Source organism: Mobula hypostoma, chromosome 14 (assembly GCF_963921235.1).
Source record: "Mobula hypostoma chromosome 14, sMobHyp1.1, whole genome shotgun sequence".
Classification (NCBI taxonomy): domain Eukaryota; kingdom Metazoa; phylum Chordata; class Chondrichthyes; order Myliobatiformes; family Myliobatidae; genus Mobula; species Mobula hypostoma.
This window is the reverse complement of record NC_086110.1, coordinates 33,031,750-33,055,449: the sequence shown is the minus strand read 5'-3', so window position 1 is coordinate 33,055,449 and position 23,700 is coordinate 33,031,750. Positions and strand designations below refer to the sequence as shown.

The window sequence follows — 23,700 nt, the reverse complement described above, 5'->3', positions numbered from 1 at the left end:
GTATGGACGGGCCACCGCACAGGATCAGAAAAAGCTGCAGGAAGTCGTAAACTCAGCCAGCTCCAAGATGGGCACTAGTCTTCCCAGCATCCAGGATATATTCAAAAAGTGTTCCCTCAAAAAGGTGGCACCCATCATTAAAGATCCGTATCACCCAGGGCAAGCCCTCATCTCACTGTTACCACCTACGAGGAGGTACAAGAGCGTGAAGACACACACTCAACATTTTAAGGAACAAAATTCCTTACCCTAATTTATAGTTTTATTATTATGTATTCGCAATACTGCTGCCACGAAACAAATTTCATGACATATGCCAGTGATGTTAAACCTGGTTCTGATTTTGGGGAGGGGTGACAGGTAAATGGAACCAGCTTGGGGAGGGGCTGGCAGGAGATGAGTGGAGCCAGATATGATAATGAGCAGATGAGAAGGTGAGGTAATCAGACGCTCAGGGGATTGTACCAAAGTGAGCTGTCCCAGAGAATACAGAAGCATTAGTCTGACAGCAAATTGGCAATTTCAGACTCGGAGGCAGACAATTTCAGAGGAACTGCCTTAATTTCTTGAAGAGCATGGGAGAAGCATTTCATAAAAGTTTGGAGAAGACAGCTGTGCCACTGAAAAGATCCCATGAACAAAGTAGAAACAATAGTTGAAGTGTGACCTGCTGCAGTGAGTTGATATGAACTGAGTTTTACAAATCCAACATGCACAGTGAAACTGACGTTGTATGACTTCTGCATCTGCAAAAACTCTTGCTATTCACAGAACTTCAGAGTGAAGTGGACTGAATTAAGGGCAAGGGTGACTTGTATACCAGTCTCAAAATTAGTAGGTTTTCACAAACTTTGGGTCATATGATGACCAGAGCTACTGTATATGCAGCTCTACACCATGGCTCACCATCCCACCTCTCCCTTATTCCACAGTTGGACAAGTATATCTACAACCACTTTTTTAATTTCACTTTTTAATGCCAAGGAGCGCAAAAACAGAAGTAACGTGTATATAAACAAAACTGAGGTAGTATTCAGGGGTTCAATGTCCATTTAGGAATCGGATGGCAGAGGGAAGAAGTTGTTCTTGAAATCACTGCGTGTGTGCCTTCAGGCTTCTGTACCTCCTTCCTGACGGTAACAGTGAGAAAAGGGTATGCCCTGGGTGATGGGAGTCCTTAGTAATGGACATCGCCTTTCTGAGGCACTGCTCCTTGAATACCTTGGATACTACGGCAGCTCGTACCCTTGATGGAGCTGACTAATTTTACAACTTTCAACCTGATGCTCCTTCCACCATGCTTCATAGTTGGGATGAGGTTTTGGTGTCGGTGTGCACTGCCCTTTTTCCTCCAAACATAGCAACGTGCATAAAGTTCAACTTTATAGACTCATCTGTCCCCAGAACATTGTCCCAGAAGCAATGTACAATATCCAGGTGGTCCTTTAAAAACCTGAATCATGCAGCAATGCTCTTTTTGAAGAGCAGTGGTTTCCTCTGTAGTGTCCTTCCATGAACACCATTCTTGTTTGGTGTTTTTTTATTTAGTGGACACATGAATGTGGGCACGTGGCCAAGTGGCTAAGGCATTGGACTAGCGACATGAAGGTCGTGAGTTCGAGCCCCAGCTGAGGCAACGTGTCGTCACACATTGCTCTGCGATGACACTGGTGCCAAGCTGTATGGGTCCTAATGCCCTTCCCTTGGACAACATTGGTGTTGTGGAGAGGGGAGACTTGCAGCATGGGCAACTGCCAGTCTTCCATACAACCCTGCTCAGGCCTGTGCCCTGGAGAGTGAAGACTTTCCAGGTGCAGATCCATGGTCTCGCAAGACTAACAGATGCCTTAAGGACACATGAACAGAGACTTCAGCAAGTTCTAGTAATTTCTGCAGGTCTTCTGCTGTCACCCTTAGGTTCTTCTTCACCTCCTTCAGCATTGCATGTTGTGCTCTTGGTGTGATCTTTGCAGAATGCCCACTCCTAGGGTAAATAGTAACAGTACTGAATTTTCTCCATTTGCAGACAATCTCTCTTGCTGCATGAACACTCGGGTCCGTAGAGACGTTTTTGTAGCCTTTTCCAGTCTCGTGCATCTCTACAATTCTTCTTCTAAGGTCCTCTGAAAGTTGTTTTGATCAAGTCATGGTGCACATAAACAGATCTTTCTTGAGAAGAGCAGGCTCTATCAGTAACCTGACTTTTTGTCTTTCTTTTTTATATATAGGCCAGGGCACCTCTACAACCCACAACTCCAATCTCATCTCATTGATTGGAACACTTGACTCCAAGTTGCTTTTGTCGAAGGCATTACCCCAGAGGTTCACATTCTTTTTCCAACAAATACATGTAATATTGTTTCATTTTTCTCAATAAGTAAATGAACAAGTATGTTTTTTTGTATTATTTACTTAATTGGGCTCTCTTCATCTAGTTCTAGGACTTACGTGAAGATCTGATCACACCTTAGGTCATATTTATGCAGAAAATTCTACAGAGTGCACAAACTTTAGAGCACCACTGTAAGTTCTGCTTTCCTTTAACACCTAAGCTTCTGAATATTCTGGAACGTCTCGTGCATCAGTGTTTGTAAAAGGTTTGATAGTTTGTCAGTTCTCTGTGAATTAGCCAGCTGTCTAATACCCTCTAAGGGCAGGCTTGTTATAGCTTTCTCCTCTAAGCAAAGGTTCTTTCTTCACAGAGAACCTCAACAGGAAGAATCCGTCCCACGGTCCCCACATCACAGGCTGGGAGAATTACCAGAGCTAAGGGTATTTTTATGCCAGTCATGCCCATACCCCCAGCACAGCCTTATTAGAAGTACTGTGTTCGGCTTTGCTTCCCTCACGCAGAGCGAAATGAAGACCCTGGTAAAATTCTCCATGAGAACAATCGAATAGACATCAAAGGCTGAAATGACTTGCTCTGGAATAGCATAGATTTAGAAGTAACTTAAGTGTTGAAAATGATGAACAAATTAGACTGTAATTATGTTGAAAGATGACCTGAATTAAACAGAGCAGGCAAAACTTGTTGAGAGTGCTGGCAATGCACATAAACTGTAAACACAGCAATAGATTAGGCAGCAACTGCTTCCTTTTGTAAAAGGTAGTGAACCATTTGAAGAAGTTGCCAGTTCCTGCAGTTTGTTTGGACTCTACACATATTCAGTTGATTGCTGTGACTGATAAACCACAGTGTATGAAAGGTGAGATGGTGGATGATGTAACGCATTGCTACTGGATCTCAATTTGATCATCTTCAGGGTCTGCAGCTAATTTCCCAAATAATATTTCCCCTAAATTCACCTGTTTCTTTAAAACATGCCTTTGCTTCTCCCAGTTGACCACACAGCTACGATTAGGGAACTTGATGAGCAATTGTTCCATAGAAGTTATTCAACCTTAAGAGTTATCACTGCATACCCGATCCTTTCTTTCTTGACATCCATTATACTGACAGGAGGTAGAGAATCACAATCATCACCAAGAACCTTCTGGAGGTTTCCCTCCCTTTAACTGAAGGATGCTGAGGCCAATTATTGGCCCCAATCGTCATCCAACAGAAATCATCTAATTCACCACTGATTAAACCTGAACCCTGTGACCTCAGTTATACAATGAACAATAAATTACTAACCCTGCAATTAGGTAGTGCCATCTCCAACTCTATTTAAAATACCACGGATCTAATTTTATTTAAAAGGCAAAACAATTCTTATTCCTGATGAAGAGCCCTAATTTATTCATTACAAGTAGTATTTGTCTAGCACTAAATTTAGACAATGAATTTAAGTGAAACCATTTTAATTTTAGGCTCTTTAATTAAATAAGGTTTGCAGCTCTCATTAAAATGAGAGTCAAAGTCAAATCTAATAACTCTGTGCCATATTGGATATTCAGTCACATTTGAATGCCAGGAATATTTGATATGCCAATTTAGGGATGTCACAACTGGCAATGGGCCACAATGAGGGAATAAACTGCATCCTCAATTCAGGAAAACGACTTAGCTGCAGTACCCACTTCATAAAGCATGAATGACTCCAAGTCTTACCTCTACTAATCAGTTACTAGGAACATTTGTATAAACAACTAAATTTATTGTTATTTTCTGTGGAGACTTGGGTCGGTGTTTTTTCCACTTTCACACGAGAGGATCACATTACAAAATAAAAACACTCTAATCCACTTCCCACCACCGATAAATTGGTAAATCTGCAGAGAGCAGCTCGCAGAGTCGCCGCGCTCCGGCATCTGTGGAAGGAGTGCAAGCCAAACATTATGCGAATGGAATGAATGAATTTCAGATACTAAGGGAAGGTGACAGGTGGAGAAACATAGCACGAACAAGAGTTGTTTAGGTTCAAATCCCATTTCAGTGTTAAGCACATAACTTGGGCAGACACTGAAAGTTGGCTTGCCCACAGAAGGCAAAGGGTGGTAGTAGATAGAATGTTTTCTGCCTGGAGCAAAGTGACCAATGGTGTTCCACAGGGATCTGTTCTGAGACCCTTGCGCTTTGTGATTTTTATAAATGACTTGGATGAGAAAGTGAAAGGGTGGGTTACGAAGCTTGCAGGTGACGCAAAGATTGGTGGAGTTGTTGGCAGTGTAGATAGTTGTCAAGGTTTACATCAGGATGCATGGATAGGATGCAGAGCTGGGCTAAGAAGTAGCAGATGGAGTTTAATCTGGGAAAGAGTGGAGTGATATACTTTGGAAGGTCAAACTTGAAGACAGGGTACAGGATTAATGGTAGGATTCTTAGCGGTGGGGAGAAACGGGGATCTTGGGGTCCACATCCACAGAATTCCTCAAAGTGGGCACACAACTTGATAGAGTGGTTAAGAAGATATATGGTCTGTTGGCCCTCATTAGTTGGGAATTGAGTTCAGGAGCAGGAAGGTAACGTTGCAGCTCTATAAACTCTGGTTAAGCCACACTTGGAATATTGTTTTCAGTTCTTTTTTGCCCCGTCATAGGAAGGTTATGGTAGCCTGAGAGTGGGTGCAGAGATTTACCAGGATGCTGCCTGGATTAGAGAACATGCCTTATAAAGAACACAGAAGTCCAAAGAGGCTGTACTGCACTGTACACTTTGTTCTGTATTCTATCACAAAATGAACTGTCGTGTTGAAGGTTCCAACCTTCAAATGAATGACTGCCAGCTCATAAGATGCAAAATGTCCTGTTTCTTCCCCGTATCCCAGCTAGATTTATTTATCACTTAACCTACATCACACAAGCCAATATTACTTTGCAGAGTGGAAATGTTTGCTGTATAGAAATTATGTATTTAAGTCAACATTTATATTGCTAGATTGTGAGATATTACCAAAACCGGCTTTCTAATATAATTATTTATACATTACTCAATGTTCATAAAAGTAACAGTGTTCTCATAAACACCATAAAATATAGGAGCAAAACTCGGCCATTTGGCCCATCAAGTCTGCTCTACCACTTCATCATGGCTGAACCAATTTTCCTCTCAGCCCCAATCTCCCAGCCAGTTAGAAAAGGCTCCCTTTATTCCCACTCTTTGCCTCCTGCCAATCAGCCACTGCTTTATCCAGGCTAGAATCTTTCCTGTAATACCATGGGCTCGTAGCTTGTTAAGCAGCCTCATGTGTGACACTTTGTCAAAATCTTTCTGAAAATCCAAGTACACGATGCCAACCAATTCTCCTTTGTCTATCCTGCTTGTTACTTCTTCAAAGAATTCCAACAGATTTGTCAGGCAAGATTTTCCCTTGAGGAAACCATGCTGACAAAAGCCTACTTTATCATGTGCCTCCAAGTACCCTGAGAAATCATCCTTAATAATCGACTCCAACATCTTCGCAACCATTGAGGTCAGACTAACTGGCCTATAGTTCCCTTTCTTCTGCCTCTCTCCCTTCTTGAAGAGTGGAGTGACATTTGCATTTCTCCACTGTTCTGGAACCATACCAGAATCTAGTGATTCTTGAAAGATTATTACTAATGCCTCCATGATATCTTCAGCCACCTCTTTCAGAATTCTGGAGGATACTCCATCTGGTCCAGGTGACTTACCTACCTTCAGACCTTTCAGTTTCCAAAGAACTTTCTCTCTAGTTATGGTAACATCACATACTTCATGACCCCTGACACCTGAAACTTCCACTACACTGCTACTGTCTTCCACAGTGAAGACTGATGCAAAATGCTTATTGAGTTCATCCACTACTTTGTTGTCCCCCATTACTACCTCTCCAGTGTCATTTTCCAGAGGTCCGATATCCACTCTCTCGTCTTTTACACTTTACGTTGCTGAAGAAACTTTTGGTATTCTTTTTAATATTATTGGCTAGCTTACTTTCATATTCTATCTTTACCTTCTCAATGACTTTTTAGTTGCCTTCTGTTGGTTTTTGAAAGCTTCCCAATCCTCTAACTTCTCACTAAGTTTTTGCTCTATTATATGCCCTCTCTTTGGCTTTTATGTTGGCTTTTCCTTCTCTTGTCAGCCACAGTTGTGTCATCTTTCCTTTAGAATACTGCTTCCTCGGGATGTCTATATCCTGTTCCTTCCCAATTGCTTCCAGAAATACCAGCCATTGCAGCTCTGCCATCATCCCTGCCAGTGTTCTTTTCCAAACAATTCTGGCCAACTCCTCTCTCATGCCTCTGTAATCCGCCTTTACTCCACTGTAATACCGATACATCTGACTTTAGCTTCTCCTTCTCAAAGTTCAGGGTGAATTTGATCATATTATGACCACTTGCCTCTAAGGGTTCTTTTACCTTCAGCTCGCTAATCAATTCTGGTTCATTGCACAACACCCAATCAAGAATAGCTGATCCTCTAGTGGGATCAACCATGAACTGCTCTAAAAAGCAGCAATGTTGTATATGAATGAAATATTCAAGGTTTTAGGTTAGTAATCAAAGCTAAATACCAAAGACAGTGTCTCTATGCTTCTCTATATAATCTTGTCAGAGGATATTTTTGAAAACCCTAAAGCAATGATCACAACTTTGACTGCAAAGTTAAATAGGAGCTGCAAACTTTAATTAAAGAGCCTAGAATTCAAACAGCTTTCTTTAAATGTTGTATCTAAATTTAGATCAAGACAAATACTACTTATGGTGAAAAAATTAAGGTTCTTTAATGGCAATGAGAACTTGTAAATGAAATTACACAGTATACCAAGAAACTTCACATGAAAAGTACTTTTGAAAAGGATTGCAGGAAACTACCATTTTTATGCATCAAACATCTACAAACTGCAGATGCTGGAAGCTAGAGCTTCTGCAGGCACTCAGCAGCTCATCTGTGAAGGGAAACTGTCGGTCAAAACCCTTCATCAGGACAAAAAGAACAGTGGGAAGACAGGCAGCGTAAAGAGGTGAAGGGGAAGGCTGATATGTCATCGGTGGATTGAGACCAGGAGGGGTGACTGACACATGGTCAGGTTGGGGAGGGAAGGGTGGAAACAGCAAGAGAGACTGGGAGGTGATCGGTTGAGAGAGTGAAGGGCTGCATAATGATGAAACCTGGTGGGACAGGATGGTGGTCAGATGGGAATGGGCTTGGTGAGTACCCAAGTAAGAGGAGTGTGAGGGTGATGGACAGGTGGAGTAGGTGGGAGAAGGGAATGCAGCTGGGTATTCAAGGCCTGGGTAAATGAGGGAATGGGGGGACAGAAAGGGAAAGGGACAAAGGAGGATCAAGTTACCTGAAACTAGAGAACTCCCAACTTTCATGCATTTGAGTTGTAGGCTACCCAAGCAGAATAGGAGTGCTGTTCTTCTAGTTTGCATTTAGCCTGCAAACTACTCTGTGATAATCATTAATTGATTTGCTTTGGAGGTGTTTGCTGATAAGTATTGGCCCAGATTCCCAACAGCACCCCGGCTCTTCTTTGAAAGAGCAGCACAGGGCAGAGCTGAGACAGCAGACAGGCCTCACTTTAGGGCCTGGCTTGACAAATGGACCTCCTTAACACAGCACTTGGTAGGGCTCCTGTGTGTCTGCCTGGATTATGTGTACACGGCTTATAGTTGGGACTAGTGAATATAAAGCGAAAAAAAACAGCTATTGCAATTCTGAAACCAAACCAGGAAATAAACATTAACTTTGGTTTAGTTTCCAGGGAAGATGCCAGCCCTGTTGAGTACTGTCAAGTAATTTTTTTGTTAGAAGCAGCATATGTGACAACGCTGATACACCAGCATGCCCTCTGCATTGTGTCTCCCCAGGCTATCGATAGGGGTAACTGAACCATCGGGATCCCACATCTCAGCATTGCAATTATGGAAATAACACTCCCAGGGCAGAAGTGGCTAACACAAAGGGGCATGATTTTAAGGTGATTGGAGGAAAATACAGCGGGGATGTCGGAGCTAAGTTCTTTACACAGCGAGTGGCGGGCGCACGGACTGCCTGCCCAGGGGTGGTGGCAGAGGCAGGTACAGTTCCCTTAACAAACTCTTGGTTGATACAAAATGTTGGAGGGAAATGTTAGATTGATTTTAGAGTAGGTTAAAAGACCAGCACAACATTGTGGGCCGAACGGCCTGTACTGTGCTGTAATGTCCAGTGCTCTGTTGGTTTATAATTGAAGTATGTACCAAAAATACAGTAAAAAGCTTTTGTGTGCGTGCGTCCAGACAGATCATGCAATGAAGACAAATCAGAGTGCTAAACTCCATACACAGTTGGTGTATAGATGCCTTCCAGCAATAAGTGGTTGAGGGACAGACTAGTTTAACTTTTCAGGGAAAGTTTGACAAAATGTTTGAAGCAGGGAACATTACCTGCGGGGAAAAACAGGGTCATTGGGATGAATTTTGACACGGAGAGACAAATGGCCCCGTCCTATGGTATAAACCTCAGAGTAATGTTACTGTAATGTCTCTGCGTTGTTGTAATTCCCCTGGCCTTCCCTGCTCCGCCTGGCAGTGCAAACAGAGATGTCAGTGGTACCGAGGCGGGTGGTTCACTCAGCTATAATTAGATTGTGCCCAGACTGTCCGCTGGCACCTTGGCATGGCTTACCCGGCGAGTAGAGCTGAGCCAGCTCCCTGGCGCCAGCGTGCTGCGGTCCCCAGCGCGGCACCGTGCTGCTCCTGGCCCCGGCGCCGTGCTCGTTGCCGTTCGGGTCCTCCTCGGCCATGGACTGCTGCTCGATCTCCGTCTCCGACAGCAATGCGGCCGCCATCGCCCGCGCCCCGCAGAAGAGGAAAAGCCGGCGGCTCAAGCTCGGGCTCCCGGGGATCTGATAGCCTGGAGCCGGGACCCAGCTGGCGCAGGGGAAGCCCGGGGCTCGGTGTGAGAAAGCCCGCAGCAACTAGAGGACAGAGCCCACGCCCTCAGCAGCAGCTGTATGCAAAACCGGCGCCGGGATATGCTGCGGGCGGGCCGGCGAGAAGCGAGGAGAGTCGCAGCCTCTCGGCACGGAAAGACGTGCAGCCCCGTACGTGCAATGGAAGGCGTGCAGCAGCCTGCTCCAGCACGGACTGCCTGCGCTCCACCCGACTCTCGCTGCCCGAACACAGAAAGCAACGAGAAAACCACACGCACACCAGCAAATGTCAGAATGCAACACAAGTAACCGTGCTCAGGTGGTAAACTGAGTCCACAGAGTTCCTATTACTTTTGCTGGGTGGTTTTCAAATACGGGGCAGCGGCATTAAGTAAACAAAACAGTAACTAAGAAAATAAAACATAATGCTGGGAAAACTCAGCAGGTCAGAAACCATACGTGGACAGAGAAACAGTGTTCATGTCTGGCCACTTTGTCTCGGTCCATATGATGTTAACGCAATCAAAAATCTCGCAGGACATCCGTCTCCGTGCAGGTCCAACAGATTCCATTCTGCATTGCCGATGCACGCTTTAAACTCGCCACTGCAGTCCGTTCCCAGATCACACAAGCGTCCGCCCTGGCTGCCCGATGATGGAAGGAAGTGGTGAGGGGAAGGGGAATCATACCGAGTTTGAGAGTGGAGTGAAGGGGATCCGGGGATGTCATGAAGGGAACCAACAGGAATGAAGGCCTTAGGGATGCTATCGTGGCAGGAAATTTAGGCAGCAAAAATGTCTGCAGAACCAGGCGTAGCGTTAGTGTAGTGAGTAGATGTAGCAACTTAGAACAAAGGACAGGTGCAAGCACAGGAACAGGCCCTTCGGCCCACAATACTATCATAGAGTAGAACAGCCCAGGAACGAGCCCTTTGACCCAACTGACCATCCAGACCACAGTGTCCTCCTGGTTAGTCCCAGTTGGCCAAGTTTAGCCTGTAACACTCAAAGTCCCTCCACGTACCAATCCAAATGTCTCTTAAATATTACAACTGTCCATGCCATGCCTCTTCCTCTGGCACAAACATGTGAAATTCTGCCGATGCCGGGAATCCCAGCAACACACACAAAATGCTGGGGGCACTCCGAGATCAGGCAGCATCTCTGGGAAAGAGTAAACAGTCGACGTTTCCGGCTGGGGCTCTTTGTCAGGACCGAAAAAAAAGATAAGTTAAAGCAAGAAGGTGGTGGGGGGGGGGGGGGAGGAAGAAGTACAAGGTGGTAGGTGATAGGTGAAACCGGGAGGGGGCAGGGGTGAAGTGACGAGCTGGGAAGCTGACAGGTGAAAGAGATCAGTACTGGTGAAGGGGGAATCTGACAGGAGAGGATAGAAGGCTATGGAAGAAAGGGAAGGGGAGGAGCACCAGAGGGAGGTGAGCAGGTAAGGAGATGAGGTGAGAGAGGGAAACAGGAATGGGAATGGTGAAGAGGGGTGTGTAATAAGCGGAAATTAAGAAATCGATGCTCATGCCGTCAGGTTGGAGGCTACCCAGACGGAATATAAGATATTGCTCCTCCAACCCGAGTGTGGCCTCATCGCAGCTGTAGAGGAGGCTATGGGAATGGGAAGTAGAATTGAAACGAGTGGCCACCGGGAGATCCTGCTTTTTCTGGTGGACAGGGAGCACAGGTGCCCGGATCGAAACCCTGCATCAGAGTGTTCCTTCCATGGCCCCAACTCTCTGCCTGAGCTCCTCCAGCAGATTGTCTGTTACTGCAGATTCCAGCGCCTGCCGTCTCTGGGGAAACTAAAAGATTCTGATTGAATTGGGATCAGTGGAAGGTGTGAGGGGTTGGTAGGAGAGAGAGTGAAGAGTCCCTCTGTAAGGTCCAAGGTGTGACGGGGAGAAAGCTTCAGCACGTCTGCCTGTCCCTTCGCTGAAGTACCACAGCGTGTTTATTCCAGGAATGGATTTGACACGGGTCCAGTCTGACTTACAAGTGGTTACAGCAGAGCACATTAAAATAAGGGGTGAGATAATGATACTTTCAGTCTCTTGGTATGTTAAATACCAACTGCCAGGGTGGCGTAGTGGTTAAAACAATGCTGTTACAGTTCGGGGCGTTCGGGAGTACAGAGTTCAGTTCGGTAAGGAACGCCCAGGCACTCCAGTTTCCTCCCACAGTCCAACGGTGTTCCGGGTAGGCTAATTGGTAATTGTGAATTGTTCTGTGATTGGCTTAGGGTTAATCGAGCTTGCTGGGGTAATGTGGTTCGAAAGGCTGGAAGGGGCTACTCTGCACTGTATCACTAAATAAGTAAATATGTGCTCTGAGATTAGCTTACAGCCCTTTAATATTTTGATTGGACAATTCTCACCATGATTACGGACTCTGACGTTAAACAGAAATTTTCCTGTGATCTGCAGTGCAATGACGATAACGTGCTCCAAACCATTACGTTTGACACCTAGAAGCCCAAAGCTATGTTTTCAAAAGAAGAATTATGTTAGTCACTTTCACACGGAACATGGCCAGAGCCCATCAATTAGACAAAACTGGTGAGCTACTTGGGGAATGCTTATGTTCAAAGGAACCTGATTATCCATACAGATAGCAACAGACAAAATGCTGGAGGAAATCAGTGGATCAGTCAGCATCTACAGTGCAAAATGAACAGTCAACATTTGGAGTTCTTCAGAAATGGAAAGAGAGAGGCGAGGTAGCTGGCACAAAAGAGTCGGGGGGCGGTGAGGAGTGAGACCTGGCAGGTGATATGGGGATCCAGGTGAGAGTGGGATAATAGGCAGGTGGGGAAGGAGGGCTTGGGTATGAATCAAGAAGCTCAGAAGTGATAGGTGAAAGTGACAAAGGGATAAAGAAGATGGAATCCGATGGGAGATTCACAAACGAAGATTTCTCCAACTTCTGGTAACCATTCCCATCACCCTCCCCCCTTTGTTTTCCCTTATTCCACTGACCTTTCCCTTTCCCCTCCCCCACCCTTCCGATCTGCCCATCACCCACACAGTACTCCCTCCAGTTCTCCTTACCTCCTTCCAATTTTTCCTTGGTCCACTGCCCTCTCCGATCAGTTTCCATCTCTTGTGCCCTTTGTCACTTCCACCTATCACCTCCAAACTTTTTACATCATTCACACTCCCTGACCCCCAACTGCCTATTTGCCCCCATCACCTGGATACACCTATCACTCGCCAGCTTTTTCTTCATCCCTTCCCCATCCTTTTTTACCAGCTTCCTCCCTTTTCTTTCCAGTCCTGAAGAAGGGCCTTGACCCAAAACATCTACTGTCCATTTCTCTCGCTAACTGCTGCCCGATTCACTGAGTTTCAACAGCATTTTGGGTGTTGCCCAAGATTTCAGCATCTGCAGTCCCTCCCTCCTATGTATTCTTGCACATATAGGTCTGAAAGTTAGCATCTAGATTCAGAATCGGAATCAGGTTTATTATCACCAGAATGTGATGTGAAATTTGTTACCTTCACAGCAGCAGGTCAATGCAATACATAATCTAGCAGAGAGAGAAAATAATAATAATAATAAATAAAAGAAAACATAATAATAAATAAATAAATAAATTACATATATTGAATAATTTTAAAAGAATGTGCAAAAACAGAAATACTGTATATTAAAAAAAAGTGAGGTAGTATCCAAAGCTTCAATGTCCATTTAGAAATCGGATGGCAGAGGGGAAGAAGCTGTTCCTGAATCACTGAGTATGTGCCTTCAGGCTTCTGTATCTCCTACCTGATGGTAACAGTGAGAAAAGGGCATGCCCTGGGTGCTGGAAGTCCTTTCTCAGACTCCACTCCCGGAAGATGTCCTGGGTACTTTGTAGGCTAGTGCCCATGATGGAGCTGACTAGATTTACAACCTTCTGCAGCTTCTTTCAGTTCTGTGCAGTAGCCCCTCCATACCAGACAGTGATGCAGCCTGTCAGAATGCTCTCCATGGTACACCTATGGAAGCTTTTGAGTGGATTTGTTGACATGCCAAAACTCTTTGAATTCCTAACAAAGTATAGTCGCTGTCTTGCCTTCTTTATAACTACATCGATATGTTGGGACCAGGTTAGATCCTCAGAGATCTTGACACCGAGGAATTTGAAGCTGCTCACTCTCTCCACTTCTGATCCCTCTATGAGGATTGATGTGTGTTTCTTCGTCTTACCCTTCCTGAAGTCCACAATCAGCTCTTTTGTCTTACTGATGTTGGGTGCCAGGTTGTTGCTGTGGCACCATTCCACTAGTTGGCATATCTCACTCCTGTACGCCCTCTCGTCACCACCTGAGATTCTACCAACAATGGCTGTATTGTCAGCAAACTTGTAGATGGTGTTTGAGCTATGCCTAGCAACACAGTCATGTGTATACAGAGAGTAGAGCAGTGGGCTAAGCACACACCCCTGAGGTGCGCCAGTGTTGATCGTCAGCGAGAAGGAGATGTTATCACCAATCCTCATGGACTGTGGTCTTCTGGTTAGGAAGTTGAAGATCCACTTCCAGAGGGAGGTACAGAGGCCCAGGTTCTGCAACTTCCAATCAGGATTGTGGGAATGATGGTATTAAATGCTGAGCTATAGTCGGTGAACAACATCCTGATGTAGGCAAACAGAAAGCGGGTTTGTATCATTTGCCCCACCATCACTACATCCACGTCAGCCTCTCCTCTCTACAGCCTCACAGTATCCTTCGCCACCCCCCATGCGTTACCACAATACCCCTAGACTCCACACCTCATACCTACACTGACTGTCACTGTCCTACGTGTATCACTTTATATGCATACAATCAGTTTATGTATATAAGTTAATGTTATATATATAGGACCACATTCAGTTATCTGTATATTGTGTTTATAGTATCCCTTTTATATTTATATTTATTGTGCTCTTTATGTTTAATTTATTTTTTTGTGCTGCATCAGATCTAGAGTAGCAATCATTTCATTCTCCTTTTTACCTGTGTTCTGAAGAATGACAGTAAATTATCTTAAATCTTGCTTTAATTGCAAGAGAGTTTGAATGCAAAAGTGGTTGAATCCATAAGACCATAAGACAGAGGAGCAGAAGTTGGCCATTTGGCCCATCGAGTCTGCTCCGCCATTTTATCATGAGCTAATCCATTCTCCCATTTAGTCCCACTCCCCTGCCTTCTCACCATAACCTTTGATGCCCTGGCTACTCAGATACCTATCAATCTCTGCCTTAAATACACCCAATGACTTGGCCTCCACTGTGGCAACAAATTCCATAGATTCACCACCCTCTGGCTAAAAAAATTTCTTCGCATTTCTGTTCTGAATGGGCGCCCTTCAATCCTTAAGTCATGCCCTCTCGTACTAGACTCCCCCATCATGGGAAACAACTTTGCCACATCCATTCTGTCCATGCCTTTCAACATTTAATCGCAGAATGGCTGAAATCACACAGGGCCATTTTGAAACCACATTTGAGACATTGTGTACAATAATGATACAGTATTGTGCAGAAGTCTTAGGCACATATATATAGCTAGAGTGCCTAAGGCTTTAGCACAGTATTGTATATTAGTTAAAATCGGAAGGCGGTTGGGAAACAGAAATAAGGGTATTAGTACTATTTCACAATACAACATTTTAATCTAGAAAAGGATACAATTGCTATGGAGGGAGTGCAGTGAAGATTTACCGGACTGGTTGCAGAATGCTGGGGCTCAAAATGAGAAGAGATTGAGTCGACCATGCCTACAGTTATAAGAACGAGAGGCAATCTTAATCTAAGACAGTCTTTATTTGTATGGAGTTTTTCATTGATTATATTGCATTTCTTTGTGTTACCGTCAATGCCCACAAGTACTGGTAAATGAATCTCAGGATAGTATATAGTGATATATGCGTACTTTCATAATAAATTTATTTTGAACTTTGAACGATAACATTGAGAGTGCAAACAACAAAAAGAAATGTATCCTATGGCCAGATATACCGTTCAGCCGCCCCCACCTTTGGCTGAAGTTCAAAGTAAATTTTATTATCAAAGTACATATATGTCACTATATACAACCCTGAGAGTAATTTTCTTGTGGGCAAACACAACAAATCTATAGAATAGTAACAATAACAGAATCAATGAAAGACTGCCCAGCTGAGGCATTCAACCAGAGTGTGGAAGACAACAAACTCTGCAAGTGCAAATGTAAATAAATAGCAATAATTAACGAGAACATGAAATGAAGAGTCCTTGAAAGTGAGTCCATTGTGTCTGGGAATATTTCAATGAAGGGAAAGTGACGTTATCTGTTTGTTCAAGAGATGATGGTTGAGGGATGGTAACTGTTCTTGAACCTGGTGGTGCGAGTCCTGAGGCTCTTGTATCTTCCTGATATCAGCAGTGAGAAGAGAACATGATCTGGATCTCTGATGATGGATGCTGCTTTCCTACAACAGCATTTCATGTAGATGTGCTCAATGTTTGGGAGGGCTTTACCTGTGATGACCTGGGCCAAATCCACTACTTTTTGTAGGATTTTCCATTCAAGGACGTTGGTATCTGCCACTCCCTTTCACCAGTCGACAATGTGGGGCTACAGTAGCCAAGCAGTTGTGCAACCAACATTAGCAGTTCAGAAACCTGGACTATCGAAACAAAGGCACAAGACCAAACTCTGCATTGACAACTATGAAATTCACAATTTCAGTTGAATAGATCTGAAACAAAGCAAAATCCAGTCGTGATAACAATGGCCATGAAACCACTTGATTGTCATTTAAAAAACTCAGCTGGTTTACTGTTGTCATTTGGATATGGTGTCTGCTGCGTTTGTCCAGTCAGATCTATATATGAGCCAACGCCATGAACATGACTCAAGATCACAGACAAGTAGTTGATTCTTAGCTGTCCTTTAAAATGAGTTATCAAATCACGTAAGGGCGATTGGACATGAATGATAAACTTGTGATAAAAACCGCCACTTTTACTAAAAAGTAGGATTGCTATAAACACATGACATAAATTATTACATCTGTAGAACCATGCTTGCCCATCTCACACTGTGACTCCACTTAATAACTTTACTCGATGAATGTTCAGATATTAGAGGCATAAGTAGAGGAGAATTAAGCAGTATAAAGACTAACAAAAATTGTGCAGCGGACAATTTCATGCATGGGAAATGTAATCTTCACTTTGAAATGGCTGCATTTAAATTTCCATGAAGGAAAATGTGCATGCCCATGCATTTAGTTAAATGAACATATTATCACTTTATGGCGGTGTACCACATTTATAGTGAAAAGCAATGGGTTTCAGAAAATAACCAATTTAAATGCTGCTCAACTGCTTAGAAATTGTAAGTAGGACAGAAAATGTCATCTTCATCTCTTCCCCAGCTTCAGGCCATCATCATCACCAAAAGTACATTGTTACAGGATGATATTTTCCTCCAAATGTGGTGATCATTTGGAGCAGGGCTCCCTGTATCTGCCTGGTTGTTTAACTGAGCCCAATTGCCCCTGGCCATTTTTCACATCTAGCAGAACAACTTTAAAAGCAGACAACAGCCCTTAATGAAAACCCACCTCCAATCTCAGAAATTCCAGCATGCCTCTCATTATCTTTGGTGTGTCACATTTTATAAAACAGAGCACACGCATACCCTTTCTCCCAACACAGCAACAAGTATCTGGAAGGTACAATTAGTCCTTTTGAGAGAAGGCCACATCTGGAGGATGAAAAATATCTAAAATATCTTTACTCACAGAAAACATAAGATGGAAAATTCAAACTGACAGAAATCAAAACAACATACTACATCTGGACAATGTCTTCAATACTGTATATTGTAAAAAAAAACATCCCAAGGCACTTCACAGAACAAAAAAAAAATCCTGGAGAAAGGAGAAACTGTAGTCTGGAAAGGTTTTAACCACAAGGCAGAGGTTTAAAATTTGGAGCTTTTAGCATAAGAAGTTGTGCAATGCCAGTACACGTATACTGGTTGACAATCTGAAAAGGTAACTTCGGTCTTTTTTGAAATCATTCCTATGCTTTGTTGTGCAAGACTATTACCAGCTAGGCTGAGATCTGTTAGTCTCAAGGCAAGCCTAGAATTGAATGTTTGACCTTCCTTTTCTGTAGATCAGTAGCACATTATGTAGTACATATACTCATTGAGCCATGGTGGACAAGGGCTCTGGTTTAATTTCTAAACCCCGCTACACTCATCTTATGATAATGATTCAATACCAGATACATCTGCAAATCCAATCAAATGCATCATAATCAACCTTATGTTGCAGCAGCTTCAAGATTTTTCACATGTATATGAAATATTAACTTAGAATGAGGTTTATTTGCAGTTCATTTAAATATAGAAGAATATAGTCAAAAATTCCAATATACTAATTAACTTATCTTGTAATGGCACTCCTGTTGTAATTAAATTACTTTCCACTTACACTGGAAATCAGAGCACTAATATTCCATTGTTTGGCCCACAAGGAACAGAAGAATTTGTTCATAGATCAGTAGAAACTAGTGCCTCCAGTCATGTAACACCTAATCTCTGGCTGTACACTGACTGATTCTCTTAATTGCACTTTTTTTCCAGTTCAACTACTGGAAACAATCAGTCTCAGACTGTTTAACTTACTCTGTTGACTCCTCACAGATTTTCTGCTCCCTCTGTGTTATCTTGAAACCCTGGAGCTAAATTACGACCAGCTTTAAATTCTCCCGATCCCTGCTTCCCAATGACTTCTGTTAGACTGCTGGACCAGTTTGCCCTCTTTCCTCCTCCGAGCTTGGTTTCACCTCTGTTCCTTGCTTTTTATGCTTTCTTGCCAGCCATTTTCTTCTGCCCTAATTAGCAGAAAAGGCACAAAATGTTAAATATAGAGAAAGGATATTGTCTGGAGCCACCGAGAACTCTCTGTGTACCCCATGGCAAGTTTCTGATGTCATGCCATTACCATCAAAAATCTTCAAGTTAATTCTTCATGTGAATGTGAGTAGGCATCACAAAGAATTTACAACCGCGCGGACTTCCCAGTTGTAAGCTTGATTTTCAGTTCTTATTTTTCTGCTGCAGTGACCCTTTGAAAACCTCAGTGCAAGTATTTATCATGAGTTTCGTCAATGTAAAGATATCATTTTGTCAGAGACCCATCAATGGAAAGAGAGCGAAATAAAACATGTCGGTCTTTCCTCATTTAATTCATTTTCTGCTTCAAACAAAAAAATAAGCATCTACTTTTGAAATCTCCGATTACTGTCTTTTGTTAAAGGTCAGTGATTCGAAAGCTCAGATGGTCTGTAGCTGTGCGTGAGAAAGAGGAAAAGAATAAATTCAGAAACATAAGTCTTGGAACCAGCCACAAAGTACTCTGCCTACAGAGATCTCTTACTGAGCCACAAACCGGAGGTGCCCCTATCAATTATTCTGTAATCAGTGCTCTGAAGTATTATGTTTTGTCATTCCTGCAAGACACCTTGAATACAACAGCAACAATGAAACTAGAAGAACTCAGTTGGTCAAGCAGCGCCTGTGGGAGGAAAGGAAATTACAGGTTAAAACCCTGCATCAGGAATCAGAATCAGAATCAGGTTTATTATCACCGGCATGTGTCGTGAAATTTGTTAACAGCAGCAGCAGTACAATGCAATACATAATATAGAAGAAAAAAATAATAATAACAAACAAATAAATAAGTAAATCAATTACAGTATACATATATTGAATAGATTAAAAATTGTGCAAAAAACAGAAATAATATATATTAAAAAAGTAAGGTAGTGTCCAAGGGTTCAATATCCATTTAGGAATGGATGGTAGAGGAGAAGAAGCTATTCCTGAATCGCTGAGTGTGTGCCTTCAGCGAGAAAAGGGCATGCCCTGGGTGCTGGAGGTCCTTAATAATGGACACTGCCTTTCTGAGACACCGCTCCTTGAAGATGTCCTGAGTACTTTGTAGGCTGGTACCCAAGATGGAACTGACTAGATTTACAACTCTCTGCAGCTTTTTTCGGTCCTGTGCAGTAGCCCCTCCATACCAGACAGTGATGCAGCCTGTCAGAATGCTCTCGACAGTACAACTGTAGAAGTTTTTGAGTGGATTTATGACATACCAAATCTCTTCAAAATCTTAATGAAGTGTAGTCGCTCTCTTGCCTTCCTTATAACTGAATCGATATGTTGGGACCAGATTAGATCCTCAGAGATCTTGACACCCAGGAAATTGAAACTGCTCACTCTCTCCACTTCTGATCCCTCTGTGAGGATTGGTATGTGTTCCTTCATCTTACCCTTCCTGAAGTCCACAATCAGCTCTTTCGTCTTACTGATGTTGAGTGCCAGGTTGTTGCTGCGGCACCACTCCACTAGTTGGCATATCTCACTCCTGTACGCCCTCTCGTCACCACCTGAGATTCTACCAACAATGGTTGTATGCCTAGCCACACAGTCATGTGTATATAGAGAGTAGAGCAATGGGCTAAGCACACACCCCTGAGGTGCACCAGTGTTGATCGACAGCAAGGAGGAGATGTTATCACCAATTTGCACAGATTGTGGTCTTCTGGTTAGGAAGTTGAGGTTGCAATTGCAGAGGGAGGTACAGAGGCCCCGGTTCTGTAACTTCTCAATCAGGATTGTGGGAATGATGGTGTTAAATGCTGAGCTATTGTCAATGAACAGCATCCTGACATAGGTGTTTGTGTTGTGCAGCTGGTCTAAAGCCGTGTGGAGAGCCATTGAGATTGCATCTGCCGTAGCCCTATTGTGGCAATAGCAAATTGCAATGGCTCCAGGTCCTTGCTGAGGCAGAGTTCAGTCTAGTCATAACCAACCTCTCAAAGCATTTAATCACTGTCGATGTGAGTGCTACCGGGCGATAGTCACTAAGGAAGCTCACATTATTCTTCTTAGGCACTGGCAATAATTGTTGCCTTTTTGAAGCAAGTGGGAACTTCCGCCCGTACCAGTGAGAGGTTGAAAATATCCTTGAGTACCCCTGCCAGTTGGTTGACACAGGTTTTCAGAGCTTTACCAGGTAATCATCGGGACCTTCTGCCTTGTGAGGGTTCACTGTCTTTAAAGACAGCCTAACATCAGCCTCTGAGACAGAGATCACAGGATCATCAGGTGCAGCAGGGATCTTCACAGCTGTAGTTGTGTTCTCTCTTTCAAAGCACGCATAGAAGGCATTCAGTTCATCTGGTAGTGAAGCATCACTGCCATTCATGTTATTGGGTTTCGCTTTGTAGGAAGTAATGTCTTGCAGACCCTGCCAGAGCTGTCCTACATCAGATGTCATCTCCTACTTATTCAAAATTGTCTCTTTGCCCTTGAAGTAACCCTTCGCAGATCATAGCTGGTTTTCTGATCCAGGCCTGGGTTGCCAGACTTGAATGCCACAGATCTAGCCTTCAACAGATGAAAAACCTCCTGGTTCATCCATGGCTTTTGTTTTGGGAATGTACAGTAAGTCTTTGTAGGTACACTCTCATCCACATAGGTTTTAATGAAGCCGATAACAATTGCAGCATACTCATCCAGGTTCGAAGATGAATCCCTGAATACAGTCCAGTCCACCAATTCAAAGCAGTCCTGTAGGCACTCCTGTGCTTCCCTGGTCCAAACCTTCTTGGTCCTCACTACTGGTGCTACAGTCTTCAGTCTCTGCCTATACTCAGGGAGTAGAAGTACAGCTACATAGGTGATCAGACTTCCCGAAGTGAGGGCGTGGATTAACATGGTAGGCATCCTTGATGGCAGTATAACAATGGTCCAGTGTGTTTGGGATTTCAACCCAGAACATTAACAATTGCAGAAGATGCAGACCTTTGTGTGTCTCTGGAACACAACAGCAATCTAAAGCTCACATTTACCCTTCTAACAGATACAAAATGCTGGAGGAAATCAGCAGGCTAGGCAGCATCTATGGAAAAGAGTAAACTGTTGATGTTTCGGGCTGAGACAATGAAGGCTCTCGGCCCGAGATGTTGACTGTTTACTCTTTTCCTTAGATGCTGCCTGGCCAGCTGAGTTCCCCCAGCATTTTGGGGAAATCACACACAAAATGCTGGAGGAATTCAGATTTTCTCTTGTTTGTAATTCACCCCAGTAGTTATTGATTCAAGTTGCAATGTTCTGAGTTTTAACAAAGCAGAGGTGTTCCCTTCGTGTTGTTAACAGCAAAAGCTGCACCCCTCTCAGTCTGCCCCACCCCTGTCTCCATGCTGTTGCACTTTAACAAGTCAAAGATAAAATTGGTGATTTCCAGCTGACTCTGTTGAATTTTCAGGACCTTCCCCACTGTAGCAAAAGCTGATGACTGTCACCATTAACACCAGTACAAAGTCCAGTCAGAATCAGAATCAGGTTTATTATCACGGGCATGTGTCGTGAAATTTGTTAACTTAGCAGCAGCAGTTCAATGCAATACATGATATAGAAGAAAAAAATAAAATAATAACAAATAAGTAAGTAAATCAATTGAATAGATTAAAAATCGTGCAAAAAACGGAAATAACAGAAATATTTTAAAAGTGAGGTAGTGTTCAAGGGTTCAATGTCTATTTTTAAATGCATTTTGACCACACTGGTCCAACCCAAGACAGCTAGCTACTCAGCAGATACATTTCTGTTCCCCATCATTTCCAAAGTTTCACAGCAGTTTTGTCATTCAACCATCAAAGTTATGGTGGAAAATTGTGAGAATTCCTTGAGAATTGTTAGCTCAAAACTTTTTCCTGCAGTTGATGAATCTGCTGTTATTTTCTAATGTAAACTTCATTTGTACAGCTGCACCAGATAAACCATGAAATAATGATTTCAGACAGAGAGGAGATTTTCTTTACCTTCTTTCCTAAGACATGAACTTCTGGCTGAGACAGGGAGGAACATTAACTCTCCAAGATGTATGTTTGAGCCAGGAAATAAATGAATAAAGAATGTCGACCCAAGCCAAGATGTAAACAGTTAGTTCCAGTTTTAATGAAGATGGGTCAGGTGACAACAAGCTCTCAGGATACCCTTTTACTTAAATATTTCAATGAGGTTGAAAAACTGGGTCATAACCCCATGGATCGAGCAGTATCTGTGAAAAGAAAGGAATTATTGACGTTTTAGGTTGAAATCCTCATGGAGGGTTTCCAGGGCACCATGGAGCCAAACACCTAACGTCACCGGGTTCGGACATGGCCCAAGTGCGGAGTGAGACACATTGAAGTGGGTCAATAGTTCACTGACTTTAATATGAACAGTGTTAGAGGGAAAATAAAACAATAAATGCAAGGCCAAACAGGGCCGTTAGCTAAAACTCTCAAAAGGAAAACGAAGCCTACACTGCGGCTGAAAAGAACATCTAAACATTAAACCAGTACTGCCAGTCTTCAGAGTCAGTTGACTTGAAAGTCCAATATCTCAGGGAAGGCTGAATGCAAAACAGCAGCGAAGCGTTGCTATGCTCTGTCGAAGTCTCGACAAGCACTACAACAACAAGTATGGAGTTAAATACCATCACGATTAAGTAATAATTAGCTGACACGTGCAAATTCACAAGCACCATTGTCGTATCTACTGCACTGCCAAATCCATGGTTGTGACACCTAAAGGCAGAAGAAATATGCTGATGGAACATGAAAGAATTGTTCCAACTCTTGTCACCAAGTCAGGTTGGAGAAGGATGCTTTCCATAATCCCGCCAAACAAACCTATATGTCTCCCCAGTGATCAAACCCAACTATACTATTGCCCCCATCACGCTGGACCTGTTCCAGTAACATGTCCTGCTATAACTCCTGGATTCTCTCACTTTACTTCTCCAGCTTTTTAGATCTTCGTCCCTTCTTTCTACATTTCACTGAAACCCAGTCTCCCCACACCCCTCATCAGTGTTCCCTCCATTCAACAAGCCATCACTTCTCCAATCCCCTTCAAAGTGTTTCACCTCTGTTCTGATAGTGAAAGCCAATCAACCCAGCAATATGAAGCTAGGAAACAAGTTCCAATATAGTACAGAAGTTAGTTCATGCTGTTTCCTTTGGGTTTCCAGAAGTAGAAGACTGTATCACCACCACCCCCACTTCCACCTGTCACTTCCTATCACTCTCCAACTTCCTCCATCACTTGTTTCGCCACTGCCTCCCTGTAAGTAAAGTGGCCAGTATATTAAATGTCACATGTTTTAACATCTAGTGTGTTGGCGCGTGGCCAAGTGGTTAAGGCGTCGGTCTAGTGATCTGAAGGTCACTAGTTCGAGCCTCAGCTGAGGCAGCGTGTTGCATCCTTGAGTAAGGCCACACATTGCTCTGTGACGACACCGGTGCCAAGCTGTATCGGCCCTTGTGCCCTTCCCTTGGACAACATTGGTGGTGTGGAGAGGGGAGACTTGCTGCATGGGCAACTGCCAGTCTTCCATAC

The 23,700-nt window shown here is 43.4% G+C and overlaps 1 protein-coding gene across 2 annotated transcripts in view; it reads right to left on the bottom strand.

The window, feature by feature from the left end:
- si:ch211-212o1.2 (uncharacterized protein LOC492735 homolog) overlaps positions 1-9,840 on the bottom strand; it is a 170,167-nt gene extending 160,327 nt beyond the window's left edge. The window contains exon 1 of one of the 2 annotated variants that reach the window (XM_063066915.1): positions 9,029-9,840. In XM_063066915.1, the coding sequence (XP_062922985.1) occupies positions 9,029-9,191 (163 nt within the window). In that variant the 5' untranslated portion in view covers positions 9,192-9,840. The remainder of the gene's footprint in view (positions 1-9,028) is intronic. The other variant, XM_063066914.1, reaches the window with a different exon arrangement.
- Positions 9,841-23,700: the final 13,860 nt, after the last annotated feature.